The sequence below is a fragment of the Parus major genome, chromosome 2 (assembly GCF_001522545.3).
Source record: "Parus major isolate Abel chromosome 2, Parus_major1.1, whole genome shotgun sequence".
NCBI lineage: Eukaryota > Metazoa > Chordata > Aves > Passeriformes > Paridae > Parus > Parus major.
The window spans coordinates 53,339,195-53,360,902 of record NC_031769.1 but is presented as its reverse complement, the minus strand read 5'-3'; the positions used below and the strand labels follow the sequence as shown (position 1 = coordinate 53,360,902).

The 21,708-nt window shown below is 35.6% G+C and overlaps 1 protein-coding gene across 7 annotated transcripts in view; it reads left to right on the top strand.

Annotated features, from left to right (window-relative positions):
* SUGCT (succinyl-CoA:glutarate-CoA transferase) overlaps window positions 1–21,708 on the top strand; it is a 317,087-nt gene that overhangs the window by 28,854 nt on the left and 266,525 nt on the right. For all 7 annotated transcript variants that reach the window (XR_001519311.2, XR_001519310.1, XM_015617376.2 and 4 more), the window contains exons 7-8: window positions 7,448–7,539; window positions 15,229–15,372. Coding sequence is in view for 5 of the 7 variants with exons in the window: in XM_015617376.2 (XP_015472862.1) it covers window positions 7,448–7,539; window positions 15,229–15,372 (236 nt within the window). In the remaining 2 variants the exon portion in view is untranslated. The remainder of the gene's footprint in view (window positions 1–7,447; window positions 7,540–15,228; window positions 15,373–21,708) is intronic.

Genomic DNA, 21,708 nt, shown 5'->3' with positions numbered 1-21,708 from the left:
CAGATTGGTCAGATTTTATGCTTGCTGACTTAAGGCTTTTTTATTTTTTTTAGCATCCTTTCATCTCTCTTGACAGTTTGCTCTGACTTCACCTTTCTTGTATCTCTTCTGATCTCCTGTAAGCCTGCCTATTCAGGAAGTTGTACTTCCTTTCCTTCTGACCAACACATGGCAAGCATTTTCTGAAAGTCGTTACTCGTTTTGCTAACGCATTTGGCAGCTCTGACACTGCAAAGTTTCATATAATGCGTCTGTTAGACTTTGGCTTTTGTCATCGCAGAGAATTGCTTGTGTTCTTCTGCTTGTTTCATTAATCTTTATTAAGTAAAGATGTAAGCTGTCTTTAATTGAATATTTTCTTTTGGCAGTAGAACAAGCCAAAAGGTGTTTCTCATTAATTTGTTATTCAGCAGGGATAGCCATCTATCTGGATTGAATTTGTGACAATGTTTAGTTCCTATTTGTAGAAATGCCTATGTTGAACATATTTTTCTATGTTTTGCTCAGAATATCCTATACAGCCTGACTTTGTAATGTCATTTGTCATCTGGGAATTGAACTACAGGGAATTGGTCTGTGTTGACAACATGTCTCCGTGTTGGTTTTCCCTATCCTTTTAGTTCAATGTGTTTTATATTTGGCCTTATAAAGTTTTATCATGCTATCAAATCATGAAGAAGTGCAGAAATTATGGCTTTTGGTTTTCTCTTGCATGTGATACAAATATTTTGAACACAGGTCATAATGAGAAATGCTGACCTTTCTTTTTATGACACAGAAAATCATAGTCAGGCTGTCCTGTAGGATTTAATTATGAGGCCATCATTAGCTTGAAAGCACATTGTGTTGAAGAAGTGAGAATAGCAATTTCAGGTGTTGAATGAGTTTTCGTTTCCCCTTTTGAGTTTCTGTGCATTTAGTAATTTTGTGAGATTTACAGAAGTAAATCAGTTGTTTTTTTGAAGGTGCAAATTGTTTGTGACCCACTATCCTGGGCTGTTAAATTTCATGAAATACAAATCAAATACACAACAAGCTGAGAAATGTAGAAACATTTTTGTTAATCTTCATAAATATCCCAAATGAATCTAAACTAACCGATGTAAAAATACTTCTTTTAGAGTGATTGTCCCTAAAGTGATGATATTGCAACACAGCAGTGCCTGTTTATCCCAGATGCTTTCAGGCAGCTCCTAGCCAAAATGAATTGTTTTTTATACATGTTAGGAATTCTGTCATCGTATCATCAGTAACCCTAGGCAAGGAAATAGGGTGTCCAAATGTGTGCTCTGTACACAACTTGGAATAGCATAGAACCTACAGACACACGAAACTTTGTCTGAAACAAAGTTGTTTAATTGGCTTGCCTGCTTTCTAAAAATTTATGAAGAATGTCTTCCATAAATGTATCTAAAAATCCCACTGTCATCTGGCAAAAATGAAATAAAGCTATGTGGTAGCTGACATGGTATTAGAAAGCTAAAACTGTAAGAACACATCGGTCTGTTTTTCTAACAGGTTTTTTTTTCTGAAAACAGGTTTGGGTTGGGGTTTTTTTGCTAGAATTTTTATATTTAGTGTGACATTTTTGAACATACGGCAATTTGGATAGTAACACTTTTGTGCAGTCCAGAAACTTTTACTGTTATTACTTTCTTCGTAATCTTCAGTCTGACCTTTCTCGCTCCATAATATTTATTTCTGTGTCTCAGAACAGAATCATTCAGAGTGGATTGTAAGGCAAATTATGTCTCTCTTATGTGATAAATATATTGACCATTTAAAAGTGGATAAACTAACAGTAGTTTGTTATGACATGTTATTTTTTTTTCCCAAACTTTTTTCCCATATGATGCCTGAAAGTATTATAATTTTTCCTGTGTTATGTTCCAAACCTTGAGTGCCATCACATGGCTCCTGCACACTAAGTCCAGAACTATAAGCTTTGTTGTGTTAGATGTACCTTCCATGTTTCAGAATAACTGGCCCGCTTTCATCATGGAGGAATATCCCACCAACCCTTGAAAAGTAGCTAAGATTTATTTCCCATTGAAGAATGTATTTTTTCTTTTTTCTTTTCTTTTTTTTTTTTTTTAATGTGTGTGTTTGATTTAATTAGAAAAATCTGGGAGAAAAAAATACTTTTAGTCTTTCCACTTGTCAGGAATTGTGGTTTATTAATCCAAATTTATTCAGATAATAGCAACAATCTCACTCTTAGATTTAATTGGAATTAAATTAAATTATATATTGCCAATATTCACAGGAAATTTTTATGCTTCAATTCATGAATGAAACTAATGAAATTTCATTTCATGAAAAAAATCCTCAGTCAGCTGCAATTAGTGTCTTGCATGAAGTTACTTCTGCAGTGCCTCCAGCCAGTGATGAGTATCTTAGTGCTGTTATAATTTACTGTTTATCTAGATGTGATTATTTTTCAGTTTTGCTAGATAAATATTTTTAGGCACCTTAAGTCTTGTTGCTCCATATCAAAGGTTTGGTCATCAAACAGCTGGAGACATTTTAGAACAGCTGTGAGCTCCATTATTACATAGTAACAAACTTATTTTATAAAACTTTGTCATGTTTACCCAAATATTAAAAGAAAAGTAAATGCAAGAACAGAGAGATATTAATATTTTAATGTCACATTAAGCATGTCTAATTTTGAATATTCATACACTATGTAATGCTGCAGACAAACAAGGAGTGATAATGGAGATCTTGGTTGAGAAAATTCTTTAAAACTTTTCATGTAAAAAATTATTTTTGCTGCTGCTATTTAGCATCTTCTCTTTTTTAGAACTTTCCAATTGGTTAAAGTCTCTTCCTTCCTTCATGTTTGAGCTAAGGGTACTGGACTGCTGGTGGAAAGCTGTAGCATTGCTTTGTAAATGCCTGTGTTTTTCCCATGTTTCCCTTAAGTTGACAAGTAGCCACTGCTACTCACACCCAAAGAGGAAAAGTTTCCACATTGTCTTATGTAGAAGATAGACTTGGCTGCAGGGTCAGAACAGGAAGATTGAGGTGTCATTATGCTGAATAAGCAAATACTCCTTTAGTGGTTGCCTGGGGAGGAATAACCCCCTGCACCAGTCCAGGCTGGAGGCCAAACTGCTGGAAAGCAGCTCTGTGGAGAAGGACCTGTGGGTCCTGGTGGACAACAAGCTGTCCATGAGCCAGCAGTGAGCCCCTGTGGCCAAGAAGGCCAATGGTCTCCTCGGATGCATTAGGAAGAACATTGCCAGCAGGTGCAGGGAGGTGATCCTGACCCTCTACTCAGCCCTGGTGAGGCACATCTGGAGTGCTGTGTCCAGTTCTAGGCTCCTCAGTAAAACAGGGACATGGAGCTCCTGGAGTGGGGCTACTGGAGGGCTATAAAGGTGATTAAGGTACTGGAGCATCTCTTGTACAAGAACAGGCTGCGGGAACTGGGTCTGTTCAGCCTCGGGAAGAGACAACTGAGAGGGGACCTCATCAATGTCTCTAAGCACCTGATGGGGGGATACCAAGAGAATGGAGTCAGGCTCTTGATGGTGCCAAGCAACAGGAGATAAGGCAATGGGAAGAAATTGATACACAGGAAGTTCCCCCTGAACATGAGGAACAAGTTCTTGACTGTGCTGGTGACCAAGCACTGGAAAAAATGGCCCAGAAAGGGTGTGGAGTCACCCTCACTGCAGATATTCAAAAACCATCTGGACACAATCCTGTGCTATGTGCTCTAGGATGACCCTTCTTGAGCAGGGAGGTTGGACCAAATGACCCATTGTGGTCCCTTCCAACCCCACCCATTCTGTGATTCCGTGTGATTTTGTTTGTGGCAATTTCAAAACCTTGCTATGCAGATTAAATGATGCTTTGACAATGACAGTTTTTAGGAAGGACTTGGAGATCTAACTGGGGGTTTTTGTCTTGTGCTTGGTATGATTCTGGAACTGGTGTACATTTTGCAGTAGAGAACACCGGCTCATACTGCAACGATTTTGAATTCTAGACACATGAGGATGTGACAGGTATCAGAAGAAATCATGTCTTCCTCCTGCAAGGTATAGAATGGGGATTTTGGGAGCTGAATAGGGGTTTAGTGTGGTGCAACTTTGTCTTGTTCCTTGCAGATTCTGTTTTACACAAATCTAAAGGTTACATGAGATTTAGAATCTAGGCAGCTGCCTGTCAAGCTGAAATGATTTAGAAAACAGTTTAATTAAATTAAAATCTAAATTCTTTTGTCTCTCTGAAATCTATCCCCCAAAATAAAAATATCTACACTGGGTTTAGGGATCTATAATAAATTCTTTACTGGTAGAGACTATTTAAATATTGACTGGAGCTTATGGTGATAAGCTTCACTAAAAGGGAACAGGGGTGTAATAATCTGCCTTATCTTCCTTTCTGAGTAATCACTGTTAACCATCACTGTTAAATCTATTCTCTCTGTATTCAACTGGGATTATCTTTTTACCCTAAAGTATTTTTCATTGTATTTAAACAGGAGCCTATTTTTCACAGGAGCCTATATTTAAGTTTGAGAGTGTAACTGCAAACGTACGCTTTTCACACTGAATTAAGTATGAGAGAACACAGGGTATTCTGACAAACATAAACTTTAGGTCCCATTTTTATCTTTAGTGAGTTATTTTACATATTTATGTATATATGTACACCTGTATATGTACATATGTTTATTTATAGTTACTGTTATCTGTGTACCAGGCTGAATATTCTCTGAATGTAATTTTGGGCTCTTCTTCAAGATTTTGTGTTTGTGTTCATAGTTATTTCTAAAACATCTCCACTGGGTTGTTCCATTGACTGTGAAAATAATGTTCAGCCTTTGATTTTTGTCTGGATAATGAAATCTTTCATTTTTAGCAATAGCTATTTCTCACTTAACTCTACTTTTTCCTGCAGGAATCTGGTCTATCTGTAATTCATGAGGAAAACAATTTCCAATGACAACAAATTTTCTTCCCATACTAGCTTTGTCCCCTCAGAATTCAGATCAAAAGCAGAATTATGTCTTTTTTTCTTTTTAATCTATTGTGACCCATGAAGACTAATTAAACACTCCCTATCAGTTCTAATATTTACCAGAAAGCCATTAAATGTTAACTTTTTACTTTGAAACCTGGCTGTTACAATGTGTGAAAAGGAGTTTAAAAATTTTATTTGTGAAACTCCTCTAGAAAAATGCAGATCTTGTTGCCTGTCATCTTTCTTGAATTCAGTGTTTGAGGGATGGATATTTGTCCTTACCAGAGGAGCATTGCAAAGTGTTGTATAGTTGTTCTGTCTACATAGTAAATGTTTAATTTTCAGATGTTTGCTGTTTATGAAAACATTTGTGTGAGTAGATGTGTTGAGATGTCTTTTCTTTGTTAGTAATTGAGGCCAGTACGTAACTTCTCACTTACTTCAATATGCTTTTCACTATTCAATTAAAGTTGTTTTGAGTACTTTTTTTATTGAGCAAGATTTTGTTTTTGAAGTGGCCCCACACACTTAACTGGTTTTAATTCTACAGTTCATTCCAATGAGATAATGGTATATGCCTAGTTAGAGCTCTTTGGAACATTTTTGGGTGGATCCAGAATATTTTATTTGCTAGTCCTCTTATATTTGAATATCCTGTTCTTTGCTGTAAACTTAAGAGTGTAAATATGAAAGGAAATGCCGTGAGTTCTCTTTGGGATCTCGAAATTGTTGTCAAATTTCAAATAAAGTTGGGTAAACTGGTTAATCTTCTCTCTTGTGAGTAGTGACACACACTTGACCATAAGAAAAGTAAAAAAAAAACTTTTTTCTTGCAAAATGTTCGTTTTGAAGCTACATTGATAAAGTCAGTGAATTGATTGTAGTATTCTGCTATTCCCTGTGACACTGAGTGTAGAAGTTGATTTCCTCCATAGCTTTGCACAACATGTTTGTCATGTCTCTAGAAGAAGATCAGGCAATTGAGATAGTTTGTGGTATAGTGGGGAAACCTTTGTGGTAAGTGGATATTGTTTTGCTTGGTATGGTTTATCAACTGGAGTAACAAAGTGCTTTAACTGCAGTTCACAGTCATTGTAATCTTCTCATATTATGCATTAGGAGTGATTTATGAATTATGCACATAACAGCATCAACCCAAGTGGAGGAACTGAGGTAGATTACCTCAATGAAAAATGATTTTTAATTGTCTGCTTTAATTCACAAAGCCAATGTTTAGACTGTCATGTCTATTGAACAGACTGCCTGTATTTGGAGATTTTTCCAGGCAAATTATGAAAAGAAATCTAGGACACTCAGGAATTTTTACCTTGCTGTATATGTTGATATAATGTAATTCTAATACTGTCCTCAAAGGTAAGAATTAAACAGAAATGTTGTTTTAAGACTACAGTTATTTGTCTGTGACAAATATCTTCTAACTGCTCCAAGGGATTTCTCTTAGAGGTATCAGAAAAGAAAGCATGAAAATAGCTTCAAATATGCTTCCTTTTTTGAGGAGGACAAGTGATTAAATCTGATTATTGAGGGCTCTGACATTATTAGAACTAGTAGAAACCATCAATCAAATATGTTGCTCCTTCCCTGTTGACTTCTACCCCCTAAGATAATGGTCACTAGTTCCAGTGACGTCCTCAGCTGCTTCTGCAAGATGTCCTCAATTGGAAGATTTTGCGGTTGTTGTTGGAAGAACATGATTACTATAGCAAAGAAAAGTAAGACAGCATCCTTCTGGCTACAGCTGTTTAAGTTAATTATACAGCTGAACAAAACTGTATTTAGGTAGCTCAGTAAAAATTCTCAGTATTTTGGATTTTGTTGGTGCTAACTCTCGGCAAACAGATTGTATGTTGTACTGCCGAGAAACTTCATGCACACCTCAAAACATACCAATCAAAATTAAAAGGGTATGTACTTGCTGAAGCCTTGCCATCTCTTGTAAACCACGTTTTCTTTGAAGGTAGCTCTGTTTAGATACAGAATAAAGTAACAGAAATGAGGTGGGGAGTAATACATGTGTCCAAACCATAGTGTCATGATTTTAGTATCATTTGGGGTTTTCAAGGTATCCTTAAGGCCGAATGGAGATAACACAGGCAAGATGGGTGCTCTTGGACAGCAATTGTAGGTCTGTAGAGATACTGTAGATTCTCTGAAATGACATCTGAGTCCAACCTCAGCTGACACAGTGAATTAAAAAGGAAATTTTATCCCAAAGGAATGAAACATAGCAGGGATACAAGTCTGTCTAGAATTAAGATCAAACACATTCTCAACCCACAGAGGATAAATCCAACTTTACTTTAAAAATGTGCAGGACTAAATAGAATACAACAGCATTCATTGGTTGTACAATCTGGACAGCTTGTTAACAAAAGCTGAGGAGCAGTAATAGTTTATGTTGTAATTGTCCTTGCTTGAATTACTAACTGTTCTCTTTCTCTTTTAGGTTATGGTCAGACTGGTCCAGTGGTTCAGAGAGGTGGATATGACTCCATTGCTGCTGCTGTTTCTGGTCTCATGCATATCACAGGGCACGAGGTATAGTGCACAACTTACAAATTTTATAGGATCTTTGTGCTGCATACCAAAACTGGCTGCTGCATGGAACAAGTCAGCCTGTGCTAACACATCTGTTATGCAAACCCTCCTGAGTCCAGCAAGAGGTCTCATCTCTGGGAATCTAAGAAAATAATAGTACTTATATACTTCAGGTGTCTCACTCCAGGCATGTAAAGAAAAAGGCTCAAGAAACAGAAAATTAAAGAAAAAAAGAAAAATCCTAAGTCTCCTGTGAATAAATTTGCAATGTATGCTAACCTGTTAGTAGCCACTCCTAGTCACTTCAAGGGCTGTAGTACACACATCATTGACAGCTGGATGATAGAACCATACCTATGAGTGTGAGGTCTGACTGATGCTTGGATATTGATATTCCCTTTGTAAAAGCAGGAACTGTGAAGTTATCTAGATAAATCTGGAAAAAGCTGGGTGTTTTTCATTTATTCTGCCTGCAAATAGGCAGACAGATGTAATGCGTTTTGGAAAAGCTTTATGTGCTGCCTATTCCTACTGACACCCAAAATCTTTGGTCATTCTGGCAGTGCAGGAAGCATAACAGTAGTTTAGTTTCTGGATTCTAGAGGTACACAGAACATGTGTCTTCACCTCAGAAAAATGCTGGTCAAATAAGCATTTAATTAAGCTGTCTTGAATCACCTACAGAAGATGGTAATGTGGTCCCCAAATGTCCCTTTTCAAGTGAGGTGGTGCTACAAGTCTGTTCTATGCATTATAAATGCTAGATACTGCTCTGTGGTGGTTTTCCTGGTACTCTGGAAGCAGTAGTGCAGATCTTGTGAGTACATTACTTGCGTGTTCTAGATAAACAAGGCATTCATAAAGTTTTTGTGCTGTCAGCTTTTCATGTTTGAGTAGGTTGTTGAAAGCTAACCACATATGATCTGGACACAGCTCTATTGTAGGGTTGGTATTCTGCCAATAGACTTGTTTTCTACTGGGAACAATGGCAAACATCAGAAATTTGTACTTCTGGCAGCTATCGTTACCAGAGTTGTCCTTTTTATTAGGGAAAAAAAGCCAAAATCAAGCATTTTTGGACTGAGTAAGCTGAAACATCTTGTGCCTAGTTTCCTGACACTGCCAATTTCTGCTGTGTTATTTGTACATACTCCTAGGATGTCCCATCTCAGAACATGAGAAGATGTGAAATTGAGTGCAGTCCTTACAGGCACTTCCCTTCAAATGTATAATGCACATATGCATTTCGCAATGACTGATCACAGTAACTGTAGTGTAAGTAAATTTAACATTGTGTCCGTAGCATGGGGGTTAATACTTCCAACACAACACCAGAAACTTCATGCACACCTCAAAACATACCAATCAAAATTAAAAGGTTATAAAAACTGTTAGGAGGGGGCAGATGTTGTTGGTACAACATGAATAAAGGAAAGTAGAAAGATTGAAAACCACAGGACTTTTGTACAGCTTTTCAATGATATGTGAGTGCCAGAATAAATAACAGTTATACTGAATAATTGCATGCAAGTTATATTATGAAAGTAATAGTCCTCAGTGGCTCTTATGAAGATGGATTTTATTAAAAGATTGTGTTAAGATCTACACTGGAAAGCCAGATGTTCACATCACCTCACCATGACTTGAGGTAATGTAATCATAGGAATCATTTAGTCATTGTCAGTAACAGCTTGGTCTGTTCACTAGGGGCTTCTAACAATTCATTCAAACTTGGTCACTGTTTCACCTGATTAAAATAAACATGCTAAAATTTCCCTGTTTTTTCTTTTCTTGAAGTTGTTTATGTAGTATTTCCTCAGTTTCTTGAAATAATTTTTTGATGTATAGAGCGACAGTATTGTTTCAAAGACTTAAGCAGTCAATGACTCCAAAGAAACAAATGTGTTTTTTGTTGTCGTAGTGAAAACTTACCCAAGTGGCTGTAAAATCACAGTGTATGTTTATTTGAAAGTTGCTTCAAAATGGCAAACTGTTAATAGTAGAATCTTCCATTTTTTTTACATTTATGTTCATGTGACAGAATTGTGTTTAAAATTTCACAAAACTAGGTCTGAACAAAAGTAGAAAGCCTTGCTTCAGTCAACATGTTGAAGAGTGGCCAAAGCCAAAAAAAATCTTATTATTTCATGCTGGGTTTTTTTTTTTTGGTTTTTTTAATAAAGCTTAAATTATTTGTTGACTAGATTGCGTGGAATAAGTGTGCTAAAAATAGTAAGTTCATTTGAATGTGTAGGCTAGGGTCTGATTTTCTTTTTTTAGAATAAAATAGAAAAGCCACTCATAAACTGGAAAAAAAAAAGGTCAAGTTATAACACATGGTGCTGGTTTTGTATTTTATTGCAGTAGCTATAGATAATCACCATAACATCATCAGTGCAACAGTGCTCTTTGGAAACATCCCTTTGGTAAACAAACCATTGAATGTTCTTGCAGGATGGTCTTAGAGGCATCAGCTTATGCAGCAGACAAATTGTAATGAATCTGAGCAGCAGCAAAAAAAGCATCTGCATACATGGCTGAGATGATTAATGTTGAGGTATACATATTTATATTGAGGTATGCATATTTATGGTTCCTTATAAAGCATTTTAATAATAGAGTACTCATATTTTGTCCTGCTTCTGACATATACAAAAATGTACAATCCAATAGCAGTACATATTCCTACCTATAAAAACAAAAAACAGGTTTGCTTTTTTTTTCTCTTTTATTTTTCCTGGTATCACTTAATGGTAATAACTTTTAAATTTTTCTGAATGATATTCTGAACCTTGAAATCAAGCTATAACTTCTGAAATATTGCAAAATTACTGGCACAAACAACTGCATTTGTGCTAGTGTTGTTTTTGCTGATTGTATAAACCCAAGTAGAATAGTGTCTTTAAATCATCTTTAAATCATGCAGAAACCTGCATGTGATTCAAGGCCTTGAAAATGTACTTGATTACTTCTGTATTAGAAGTGTATCACACCTGTGAAATTTGAAAATCTTAATGTATTTATGCGGGGAATCTGTTTTTGTGTAAATCGCTAACATAAACCCATTTTGAATGAAAGTAGTTGCTTCAGGGCATGTTCAGGTTTTCTTTACATAAATTAAAAGATGCTAAAGGACAAAGTTTGCACTGATGACAGTTTTATTGTCCTGGACAATGTAATTTATAGATACTTCCTGGTTAAACAGCACTTTCAAGTTTCATAATTGATGAACAGAAAGCTTTTACTTAATATATTCAGATACATCAGTGCCAGATGAATATCCCTTTGATGAAAATTTCTATGACTCATCAAGGCAATAACTTGAAATTAATTAAATAAAGCCCAATTTGATTACAAGTTCCCTTCTACCTCCTTGTGGAATATTACACGTGGTCTTCAATATTTGAAGTACCTTTAATGGTGGTGTATTCTTTCTTGCGAAAAACCAAATTTATTTTACATTTAAAAAAAAAATTACAAATTTTGTTTAGCATTTAATCTGCAATCCAGAGAAGCCATTCTTAGGTTTAGTACCAAACAAACTGTTACAAAAGGATCCACATGTATATAGCTCAGAGCTGTTGAAAAATACAGCCATTGCTGGTTCATATTAGCTTCAGCAATTATTTCACATCTGTAAGGACTACTGGACTTAGAATGCTTTTATTAAGCATGTCATTTCAAAACAGTTTCATTTTAAATGGATGATTTTTGTATTATTGATGTAATTTTGGGAAGAGAAATTATGTCAAAGGGAAAAAAAAAAAAAACCAATTCAGGAAAGGAGGCTTCTAACACATGTTGTGGCTATATCTGGGCCAGAATATGTCGACAAATTGTAAGGAATTTAGCAAACAGCAAAAATTAGGAATAAAAGTGTAAACTATAAGGTTGAGCAATAGCACAGTGATTTAAAAACAAAAGCTCTGCTTTGCTGGTATTAATCTTTATCCTTTCAAATGAGGAAAGGGCAAGTCCTGATGCTGCACCTAATTTAGGGTTCAAGCCAGCCCTTGAGGCTGGATGGCAGGTTTGTTTGCTTAAGACACATTCTCCCTGGATAGGGCTACATTTGGTCTTCCTACCAGAACAATAATATCACTATTGTCTGGCAGGGCTGGTGGTGCTTGTCCCATTTGAAATAACTTGCTTGAATAAAAGACACTGTGTACTTACTTTGCCCAGGTAACTGGAATAATGCTAGCTACACAAAAGTACTTCAGTGCTGGCAGAAGGTCTGTCAAAATCAAGGTATTTCTATGTGTGCATAGATTTATCCTTCAAGTGAAGCAGCTTCACATCCCTTGTTCTGCAGGATAGTGATAAAAGCCTGGATGAATCCATTTCACAGTACTTATACCTGTGGATCCTACCACAGAAAGACTGGTTTATGGAACAGGAGCTGATTAAAGATGATTAAATGGTGAGACCTGGCAGCTACTCATGGGTCTTGGTAGAAAGACCAAGGATGGCTAGAATTTGTGTGGACTGGTTCAGAATTATAGGTTGTGGAGTGTTAGGATAAAGCAAAGCAATGCATGTTAAAAATAATATTTCACTATAGTGCTAGTAGTTTGTAGGAGTGTTCTGTAAGGGGAAATTGTGAAAGTATATTAGAAGTATAGGTGAACATTTTACTGAGACAAAGGAAGTGTTTGTTTTTAAACATTAGGTAGTTCAGTACTTGATGAGAAAGGTTCTAGAATTCATATATAACCACATATTAAAATAATTCAAATTTCTCTATCTTCAAAATTTAGTGCTCTTCTTCAAGAGAAAAATTAATGACACTGAAAACACTAAGAATGTTGCAGCACATCTTAAGTCTTTTTGGTTTCTTCTCAACCCAGTGAATGTAATGAAGTGGTTAAAATAAAGAACAATTTAATGAATTGATTACTTGCAGCAGATAATGAGTTAATTTTTTTGGTTTATTTGGGTGTTTTTGTATCTGTGTTTTTTTGCTGTGTGGGTTTTTTTTTGTTTGGATTTGTTTGTTTGTTTTTATTTCTCTGTGGTAGCTCTGAGGAGCAAAAACCTTCTCATGGGCTAATTAGTTTTCTTGGTAGGCCTGTGCATATAAAAGTGAAGAACAAACTTTTCTGTTGTTTCCTGGAGTTGGGTATAATGAGAGTGGTAAATAGCTGGAACCTCTGAGTTGTGTTTTCTATTGGGAAGCTGGAGTAGCTTAGTGTAGAGTCTCAAGAAGGAAGAAATAAGAGATTCTCCAAGAAAGTACTACTTCCTAAAACAGTGCTCACCTTAATATTGTGTAGTTTATATACCCATGGATATCTAGGCTATAGATAGTCACAGACTAATCCCTACTGTGATTTGAACAACAATAATTTTTTAATTTTTTTTTTAATATTTTATACAGATTTTGTAATTTTTAGTCAGTTTCATAATATGAATAAAATAGAAGCCTTTTCCATCGTATGTAGAAAATATTGTCTTACTGTCTTTTATTTCAGAATTGCTCTATTAATGCAACTGATAATAAAATACAAATTTTAAAAGAAAAACATAATAACATACATGACTTGATAGCAGGTTTGTGTAAATCCTATTGGAGTGCAAAGGAAAATGATGGTAAATATTTTCTTACATGAAGCCAAGACATTCTTAAAAATAATTATCAGGAAACAATTCTTGCAGTCTTATTTAGAAGGTTATTATTACACTTAGCAGTGTAATAATAAATAAATAATAAAACAGTAATTCCACTTAGCAGTTTAGACTTTATTGGCAGTTATTATTTATCAATTGTAATGATTTTAAGTTGTCTTGTGATAGGCTTACTTGGGTGCCAGAAATCTGGAAGTCTCATTAGCTTTGCACTGCTGCTTTTCTTCAAGGTTTATAAATGTAAAAAAACCCAAAAAAGCAAACAAAAAATAGGACTTCAAAATAAGGAACTGCTGTGATAATCTGATCACCTGACCTCAAACTTTTCAGAGCAGGAAATGGAGAATATTTCAGAAGATGCACTAGGATAAAAGCCTACCTGGGCTGAAATTAGAAATTAATTTCGCCATTGATTTCACAGGGGACATATATCATGCCAATGATTACAGAATTTCTGAAAGACATGATGTTAACATGAAGATTCTTCCCTTGATGCAAGAAAAGGGATGACATACAAGAAAAGGATATTTGAACAAACACCTTTTCAATTACTTCAGTTGGAAGGTCATGAATTTGCATGTGTTTGCATGTGTAATATTTACATGTGTAAACAAAAATTTGGGGTTTTTTTGTTATTAGAAGCCTGGAGTGTGTATAATGGAAAATACAAAACTGAGCTTTGACTTGGGGAGGGACTGAAGAGGAGGAGGGAGAGAAAGGGAGTGAGAAGAATGAAGCAATATGGCTCTGCCTTTTAAACAGACAGGCATCTGTGTCAGCGTACTGTAGAAATTGTTTGGGCCTTTGGCTTCTAGACATAAAATTCAGTCTTCACTAGCTTCACTTGTCTCTAACATTTTCTCTTTTATTTTTGCACTGCTGAGTTGAAGCATTATGTTATCAGGGAAAAAAAAGTTGCATAATAAATCCTTTATGATTTCCAGTATGTGGCATCACAAAGTGGTTGTTTTGTGTACATGCTGCAAGAATACCTGGTTTTCAGTGGTAGTTTTTTACATCAGTTCACTCAAAGATGCTAATTTCTTGCACTACCTGCAACTGAGTGCAACCATCCAACCAATTCCTTCTCTACCAAGTGGCCAGTTTAGAGACAAGCATGTCATGTGGGACAGTGTCAAATGCTTTGCTCAAGTCCAAGTAGATGACATTAGTCACCCTTCCCAGCTCTACTACTGTCGTAATGCCATCATAGAAGGCCACTGAATTTGTCAGGCACAATTTGCCCATAGTGAAGCTGTGTTGGCTGTCACAAATCACCTGCCTATTTTCCATGTGCCTTGGCATAGCTTCCAGGAGAATCTGCTCCATTATCCTTCTAGATAGGAAGAGGAGACTGGTGGGCCCAGAGTCCCCTGGATCTTCTTTTTTACCCTTTTTAAATATGGGGGTTATATTTCCATTTTTCCAGTCAATGGGAACTTCCTGGCACTAGCATGACTTCTCAAATATGATGGATAGTGGCTTAGCCATTCCCACTGCCAAATCCCTTGGGTCCTGCAGATGTATGTCATCAAGTCCAGTGGGCTTATGCACTTTCAGGTTCCCTAGATGGTCTTGGACCTGATAATTTCCTACACCATGTGGTTCTGTGTTGTCATCTCTCAAACAGATATCGGGGTGGTTGAAGCCGCCATGAGGAGCAGGGCTTGTGAATGTGAGGCAACTGTGATCTCTCTGTTGAGGGCCCCATTCACTCCATCTCCCTGGATGGGTGTAGCAGGATGATAATGTTACCTGCAATTGCCCTCCCTGTGCTCTCAGCTCTTCATCCATCCCCAGAGAAACTCTATGTGCTCCAGCTGGTCACTGACAGAGGGAAACATGCCTCCTTGTCTCCTTTGCCTGTCTTTCCTAAAGACCCTGTATCCCTCCATTCCAACGCTCCAGTCACAGGAGTCATCCCACTATGTCTCCATCATGCCAATAAGATCCAAGCCCCTGCACCATTGTATTGTCTCTGCTTGTTTTCCTGCTTTAATTTTTTATTTGTTTATTGTTTTGTTTGTCTTGTTTCATTTTGGGGTGTTTTTTTTTCTTTAGGATGGTGAGCCAGTTAGACCAGGAGTAGCAATGACAGACCTTGCTACTGGGTTGTTTACATATGGAGCAATTATGGCTGGTTTACTTCAGAGGTATAAGACGGGAAAAGGACTACACATTGACTGCAATCTCTTGTCAACTCAGGTAGGAGCTGTAAAAATATTGCTTTTTCTTGTGTAGATGTTTGAACCTAAGAATACCATTTGCATATCAATTAATGTGCGTTACCTAGTATAACTAATGACAACAATAATAATATTATTCTCTTATAATAATAATATTCTCTTAAACTGCCACTCTGGTAGTGACCATTTCATATGACATGGTTATTGCTGCTACTGAAGTAAGTTTGGTTTTCACTTTTTGCAAAGGGCTGCCATTTTCTTTGGAAACACAGGTTAATCAAGGTCTATCATATCACTGAGATTGTAATAGTTGTAGTGAGTAATTGGATACAGACAAGCCTAGGTGGTGAAACCAATGTTGAAAGGAAGGCTTTGGCACTGGGGAACGTTACTTCTAGAGTAACTTGTGCAAAATCACCTGGAGTATTAAAGGATCACCCAAGTTTCAAAGTAATATAATCCAGAAGGTCTGCCTCCCTTCCCAGGCTCTGGGAGTTAAAGAAGGAAATAAGATTGAAGATGCAGCATTTTTCCTAGGCATTAAAGGCAAAGTTGTTTTGATCATGAAAGATATAACATATACTACAAATAATGAGAATTTTAACTCTTCTCTGAATGTTTGAAGAACATTGGTGATTTATAATTAATAATAATTTTTAAGTTATAATTAAAATAATGATTTCTAAAAACAATTTTTAAAAAGCAAGTGGCATTGATACGAGCTGTATATGATCAGATGATACATTGTTTTACTGATGTAGGTACTTGCTGGTACCAACCAGGCACATGGTGCAGAGGAATTTTTGTTAGTTTTAGAATGTATGTCAAAATTGTATGCAGTCATAATTAAAGCAGCTACAGTGCTCCATTGTTTTCATCTTTATCCAATTGTATTTTTCTTCACATTGTACTTGTCAGGACAGTTGAGAAATTACAGTGCCTGTTGTGCTAAAAGTTGGCCCAGGTGTGAGCAAGAGGTTGGACACCTATATTATTGTATGATAACAATGATTGAGACTAATGATTGAGGTTGCTCTTGTTTTAGTGCCTTCTGCTTTTGCCTGAATAACTACTGAAATCAGAAAGGAGGGGAAATCCTTGCTTAAATCAATAAAGAGCTTTTAATTTGTTTTGGAGCAAATGTTTGTAAGAATTGAACTTAATTATACTTAAATGTATTTGCAAATGTTGTATCTGTATTGGAAAAATGTTTAGAAAAAATGTTTATTAAATATTTTGTATTTATATGGATGTAGGGGGGCTTTATGTTTAAGGTACTGTAGTATTATATATTATGGCAGCTGTTCCTTGATGTTTAATTTCTAATTTTAAAAAAATACTTCTGATAATTCTTATTAATTTCCAGAGTAATTCTGGGAGGGGTGTGTGTGTTTAATTCCTTGTTCCACAGTTTTATTTTTGTTTTTTTTTTTTAAATGAAGTCTCGATTATTATTCAGTATTTTATCAAATGCTGAAAGCAAGAAGAGTTCAAATTAGGTGCTTCTGTAGCTCTCTTATTTCAGCTTATTTTGTTACCTCATTTGTCTTTATAACCTTTTTCCTTGATTAGGGTAGATTTGTCTATACACAGAAGTGTTTTTACTGGAAAATTTCCATCTGCACTTCCACATCATTATCCTTTAAGCCAGTCACTAGCATACACAAGGAAGAGATTGAAGACCTGGATGGATGTTAGTGACCAATGAATGTCACAATGAACATGTGATATGGTGTTTGTCTTCTACATGATTTGTTGAAGCAGTGCTAAATGGTCAAGGAAAAGCTTAGTAGTTTTTCATGTTGTTTTTTTAAACATTAGCCCCTTCCCTGCTCATTATCAAATAATATTTATCTAAAAGTTATTAAGAAGTAATTCCATAAATGCACACTCTCGTTGAAAAAGAAATGTTTTTTATTGTTTACTTCAGTGCTGGGTAAATGAAATTCAAATAATGTGTTATATTGGAGCAGAGTATGGATAAAAGATGTTATTCAGAAAACAGCTCTTTTGGTTTAGATTACCCTGTTCCTTCAGTCCAAATTAATTTTAGGGTGCTGGCACAAGACTGTAATGACAACATCTTTTAAATTGGAAGAATTATTTATGGATGAGGTTCTAAAGTAAAAAAAAAAATAATAACATGTGATTAATCCCATTAAAAAGATGTGTTAAAATGAATGAAGAAAAATGTAAGTAGCAGCTGAATCGCTCTCAGAACATCTAGTTTCTTGGTTCGTTTTCTTTCCTCTTGTAAGAGTGGTGGTTACTTATAAGTATATAAGGATGAGTGTGTCTACCAAGAAAGAGTAGTACAAATCTGAAAATTAATGTAAATAAATAAATTATTCTTGCAATACTTCTGATAGTAATGAGTTTTTTTAAAGGAAGTTAGACAATCACTGTGATATGATCAGGGTCTTTAAAGAGACATGTTTCTAAAGAGATTTTGATGTACCCAACTAGGTATCTAAAGCTATCTTTTCCTCATGTGATGAATGTTTACAAAGAAGAACTTTCTGATATTTCTTATGGATGCTGCCAAAAAAATAAGGAACCTAAAGTTTTAGACTTTCCGTTTATTTGGTACTTGTTGGTGTTGATTAATGGTAGGATCTAGAGGTGAAACAGACACATTGTGATAACTTATCCTTCAGCATGAGTTTTGCTGAAGTGTAGTATGTTTTAATGAGAAAAAAAGGAATCTTCTATGTGTACTGAACCATCCTATTTATAGTGTTGTGACAGCAGGGTCTTATATGAAACTTCTTGGTTTTGCCAGCATAATATAGCAGTGTGCTTGGATCTTTTCTTCATCCCTTTGTCTGAACCTAAAATTGTGAACCTGGCCATATGTCTTCATTGTTCAGTGCTGATGACTGACTGTCAAAAAGGAATAAAAACCCCAGGGGTTAAGTCACTCAGGTAATTAGAAAATCTTGGAAAAAACTGGTTGGTTTATTTTACAGGAGAAACCTTAGCATTTAAATGTCCATCTCTGTCTGTGCTATCACTTTTCTGTATGCCTTTTAGAAATGCAAGGGGATTTATATATACATATATATACACATTTATTTGTTTGTTTGTTTGCTTGCTGTTGTTTGTTTGGTTTTTTTTTCTTTTATTTTGTTTTTTGTGGAGGGGAGGGCTGGAGAATGCTTTTGACACAAATTTCCTGCACAGACATGCAAATAACAAAGTATTGAACTGAATTCAACTGCCAACAAAACTCATCTGAAACTTTTTAAAGAACTATCACACTGTTAAGTTAGTTTTGTATTTGTGATCTGTGAGATCCCATTCTCTGAAGAAACATTATTTTTAGGATATCTTAAAATATGCATCTCTCTTTCAAATCCTACATTTTAAATATTTCTTTAAATATGTGGGGATTTCTTTCCCCACAACAAAATAGGATTCTAGGATTTTTTTGTACAAGAGATATCGTAATTCTTAGGATGTGGTTTTGCAGTGAGCAGAAATTTTCTATATCTCTCATCTATAAACTTTTAACCCATGTCGTACGATTCCTTTGAAATTTTTGACTTTTAGATGATTCACAGTTGTAAGCTCCAGACCTTTCAGCATCTAAATAGTGTCCTTTAGATGATACTGATAAATAAGAAGGAAGTGGGGTTTGGATTTGGTTCCAATTATGCAATTGTGCCTTTTCTTCTGTTGTGGCTTAAAAAAATCTCTTGGAAGTTTTAATATCCTTCCTGTATTTAATTACGACCAGGCTCCAACAAATACTGTAATAAGTTGGTTTCATTTGGATTAAAAATCTGCAAGAATTATTTTATATTTAACATTTCTGCAATTTTTAAAGTATATTTTTCCCAGATTCCACAGACAGGATAATGTGGTTAATATTTTTTGTATAATATGATTGTTCATCAGACACTTCTCTGCTTCTAGTTACTGTGTTTTAGTTTGTATTTGCCATAGCAAACACTTAATCTTCTTAAAATATTGAAGTGACTCTAGAAAAACCTAAAAAATTGGTATACATTATTTTCTTTATTTCATTTTTGTGCTTAATTAAACAGTTAGTTTACTGAGGGAATAGTGAGGGTTAGAAGCTATTAGTTTTTTGTTTCTACATCACATTTTCCCAAGATGATTCTGTTTAAGGCTTACCTATTCAAGGTGCTTTCAGTGCTATCTATTCAGGGCTTTCATGGCATGTCTTTTTAGCAGTTATTAAGTATAGGTGAAACTGGTAACAGCTGCATGCTTCCTGTAGGACATACATGGCATCATAGAATCCCTGAGCAGTAAGTTGTGTGGAAATATCTATCTTGGAACTTGAATGTTGCTCAGATGTCTTGTCTCTATCTTGTTGCTTCTCCGCTTGCTGAGAGTCATGAGTTGACTGAATACCAAAAGAAAAAGAACGTTTTTTAGAGGTTATTGCTTCTGGTGATTTTGGAGGCCAGCTATGAGGACTGTTACACAGTTGTCTTGTTTTTGGGTATGGTTTGAATAAGTGGTTTTTTTACAAGCTTATAAAGCATCATCTTTGCAAAACATAGTATTCTTAATCTCCATCATAGTGAAAAATTGAGCATGTGCTGTATGGAGATGTCATCTTTTTCACTATATACCTCTCATATGGAAAAATAACAAAATCTGAATTAATGTGAACATTTCTTTAAACATATACTGCATTTTAAACACTTCTTGGCCTGTATTCTTGACAATTTCCATTGAGGACAGCTGTATAACTAAGAACAGAACTTTTCCCTCTGGGTTTTAAGCAGCCAGAATTTGATTGAATAGACCAGAGGACCATACACACATGACAGTAACTCAATTTAATATTGGCCTCTGTGGAATGTGTGTTATGATTTCTAATGATTAGTTATGCAGTCATTGGTAGAACATCCTCCAACTGGATCTTGGTTTTATTTAGACTTTTCTTTACTCTGTAAACAGAGAACATATTCAAATTGCTAGGGAATTTCTTCTTTAAATGCTACCTAACTGTAAATCCTGTGTCTTTTTGTTCTAGTGCTAAAGAAACCAAGCCTGAATGAGTTGCAGCTTTATTTTCCTGTCTTGATCTGCCTCTGTCATTAATTAAAGACTAGAAAGGAGATAGAAAAAATATGCCCCTTTATTACTAAAAAAAATTAAAATGGCTGCCTGGAGTGGATAGGGGAGAGAGTTTGAAGACAAAGGAAGACATTTCTTTTAATGAGTTTTTAATTTAGATGACCTTTAAGTAAGGGTGTAATCTTAGAAATGGAATCAAGATGTTTATTACCAGCAGATCAGATTTCAGAATCATGCTGAGTATTAGGAGCAGCATAACCTGGGTAAATGAAAAGAAAGGGGAAAGATTTAAGCAACTAGTAGCAGAATAAATACATTTAGTGTACCCCAAAAGCTTACGTACCCCTCTAAACTCAGAAGTTTTCAGAAGTCATTCTATAAGTTCATCAAATTAGGACAGAGCCTTTCAACACACTGCGCTCCATTTATTTGTGTAGATAACAAGTAAAAAGTTTGTAACTTGATGGAAGAGGTTTTAGTTTTATGTTATGGAAAATATAAAGTTAGCAAGACTGCTGATTTTTATGTGCTGTTGAACTTCTGGAAATCTAATAAACCTTAACAGGTGTGGCATTTTTGGGTATGACAATAGAACTCTAGCTAAGGGTTCAAGACTGCTTAGTTTGATTACTTCAGATAACTCTCATTAAAATTTCTCTGTAGATTATAATTTATTAAAAAAAAAACCACCAAAACGGTGAAGTAAAGGATTATGCTGAAACACATTTAAAATTACTTCCTTTGGTCTGATGAAGTCCTGCTGCCAGAATTTTTCTTTGTATTCAGCACAGTATTGTTTCTGTATTCAGTATTGGTTTTGGCTAATCAATCAGACTGCAAACTCTTTGGAGAAGTGACATCCAATTAGGCCAAAAGACATAATTTATTACTTATTTTGTTATAGTGAAAGCTATAAAAGATGTGTTCAGTCTCTAGTTTCAAACTTCTAAAACAGGTATCCATTAAACTGTCTAAAAGTCATAGAATCATCAAGGTTGAAAGAGACCCTTAAGATCATGAAGTCCAGTTGTCAACCCAGAACTACTACTGTAACTCCTAAACCACTAAATCACATCATCCAGATCCAGCCACTTCTTACACATCTCCAGGGATGGTGACTCCACCCTGGGCATCCTATTCCAATGCCTGACCACCCTAACACTGAATTTTTTTCCCTGGTATCTGAATCTCCTTTGTCTCATCTTAAGGCCGTGTCCTCTGGTCCTCTCGCTGAAGCCACAGTAGAAGAGACTGGTCCCCACCTCACTACAGCCTCCTTTCAGGTAGTTCTAGAGAG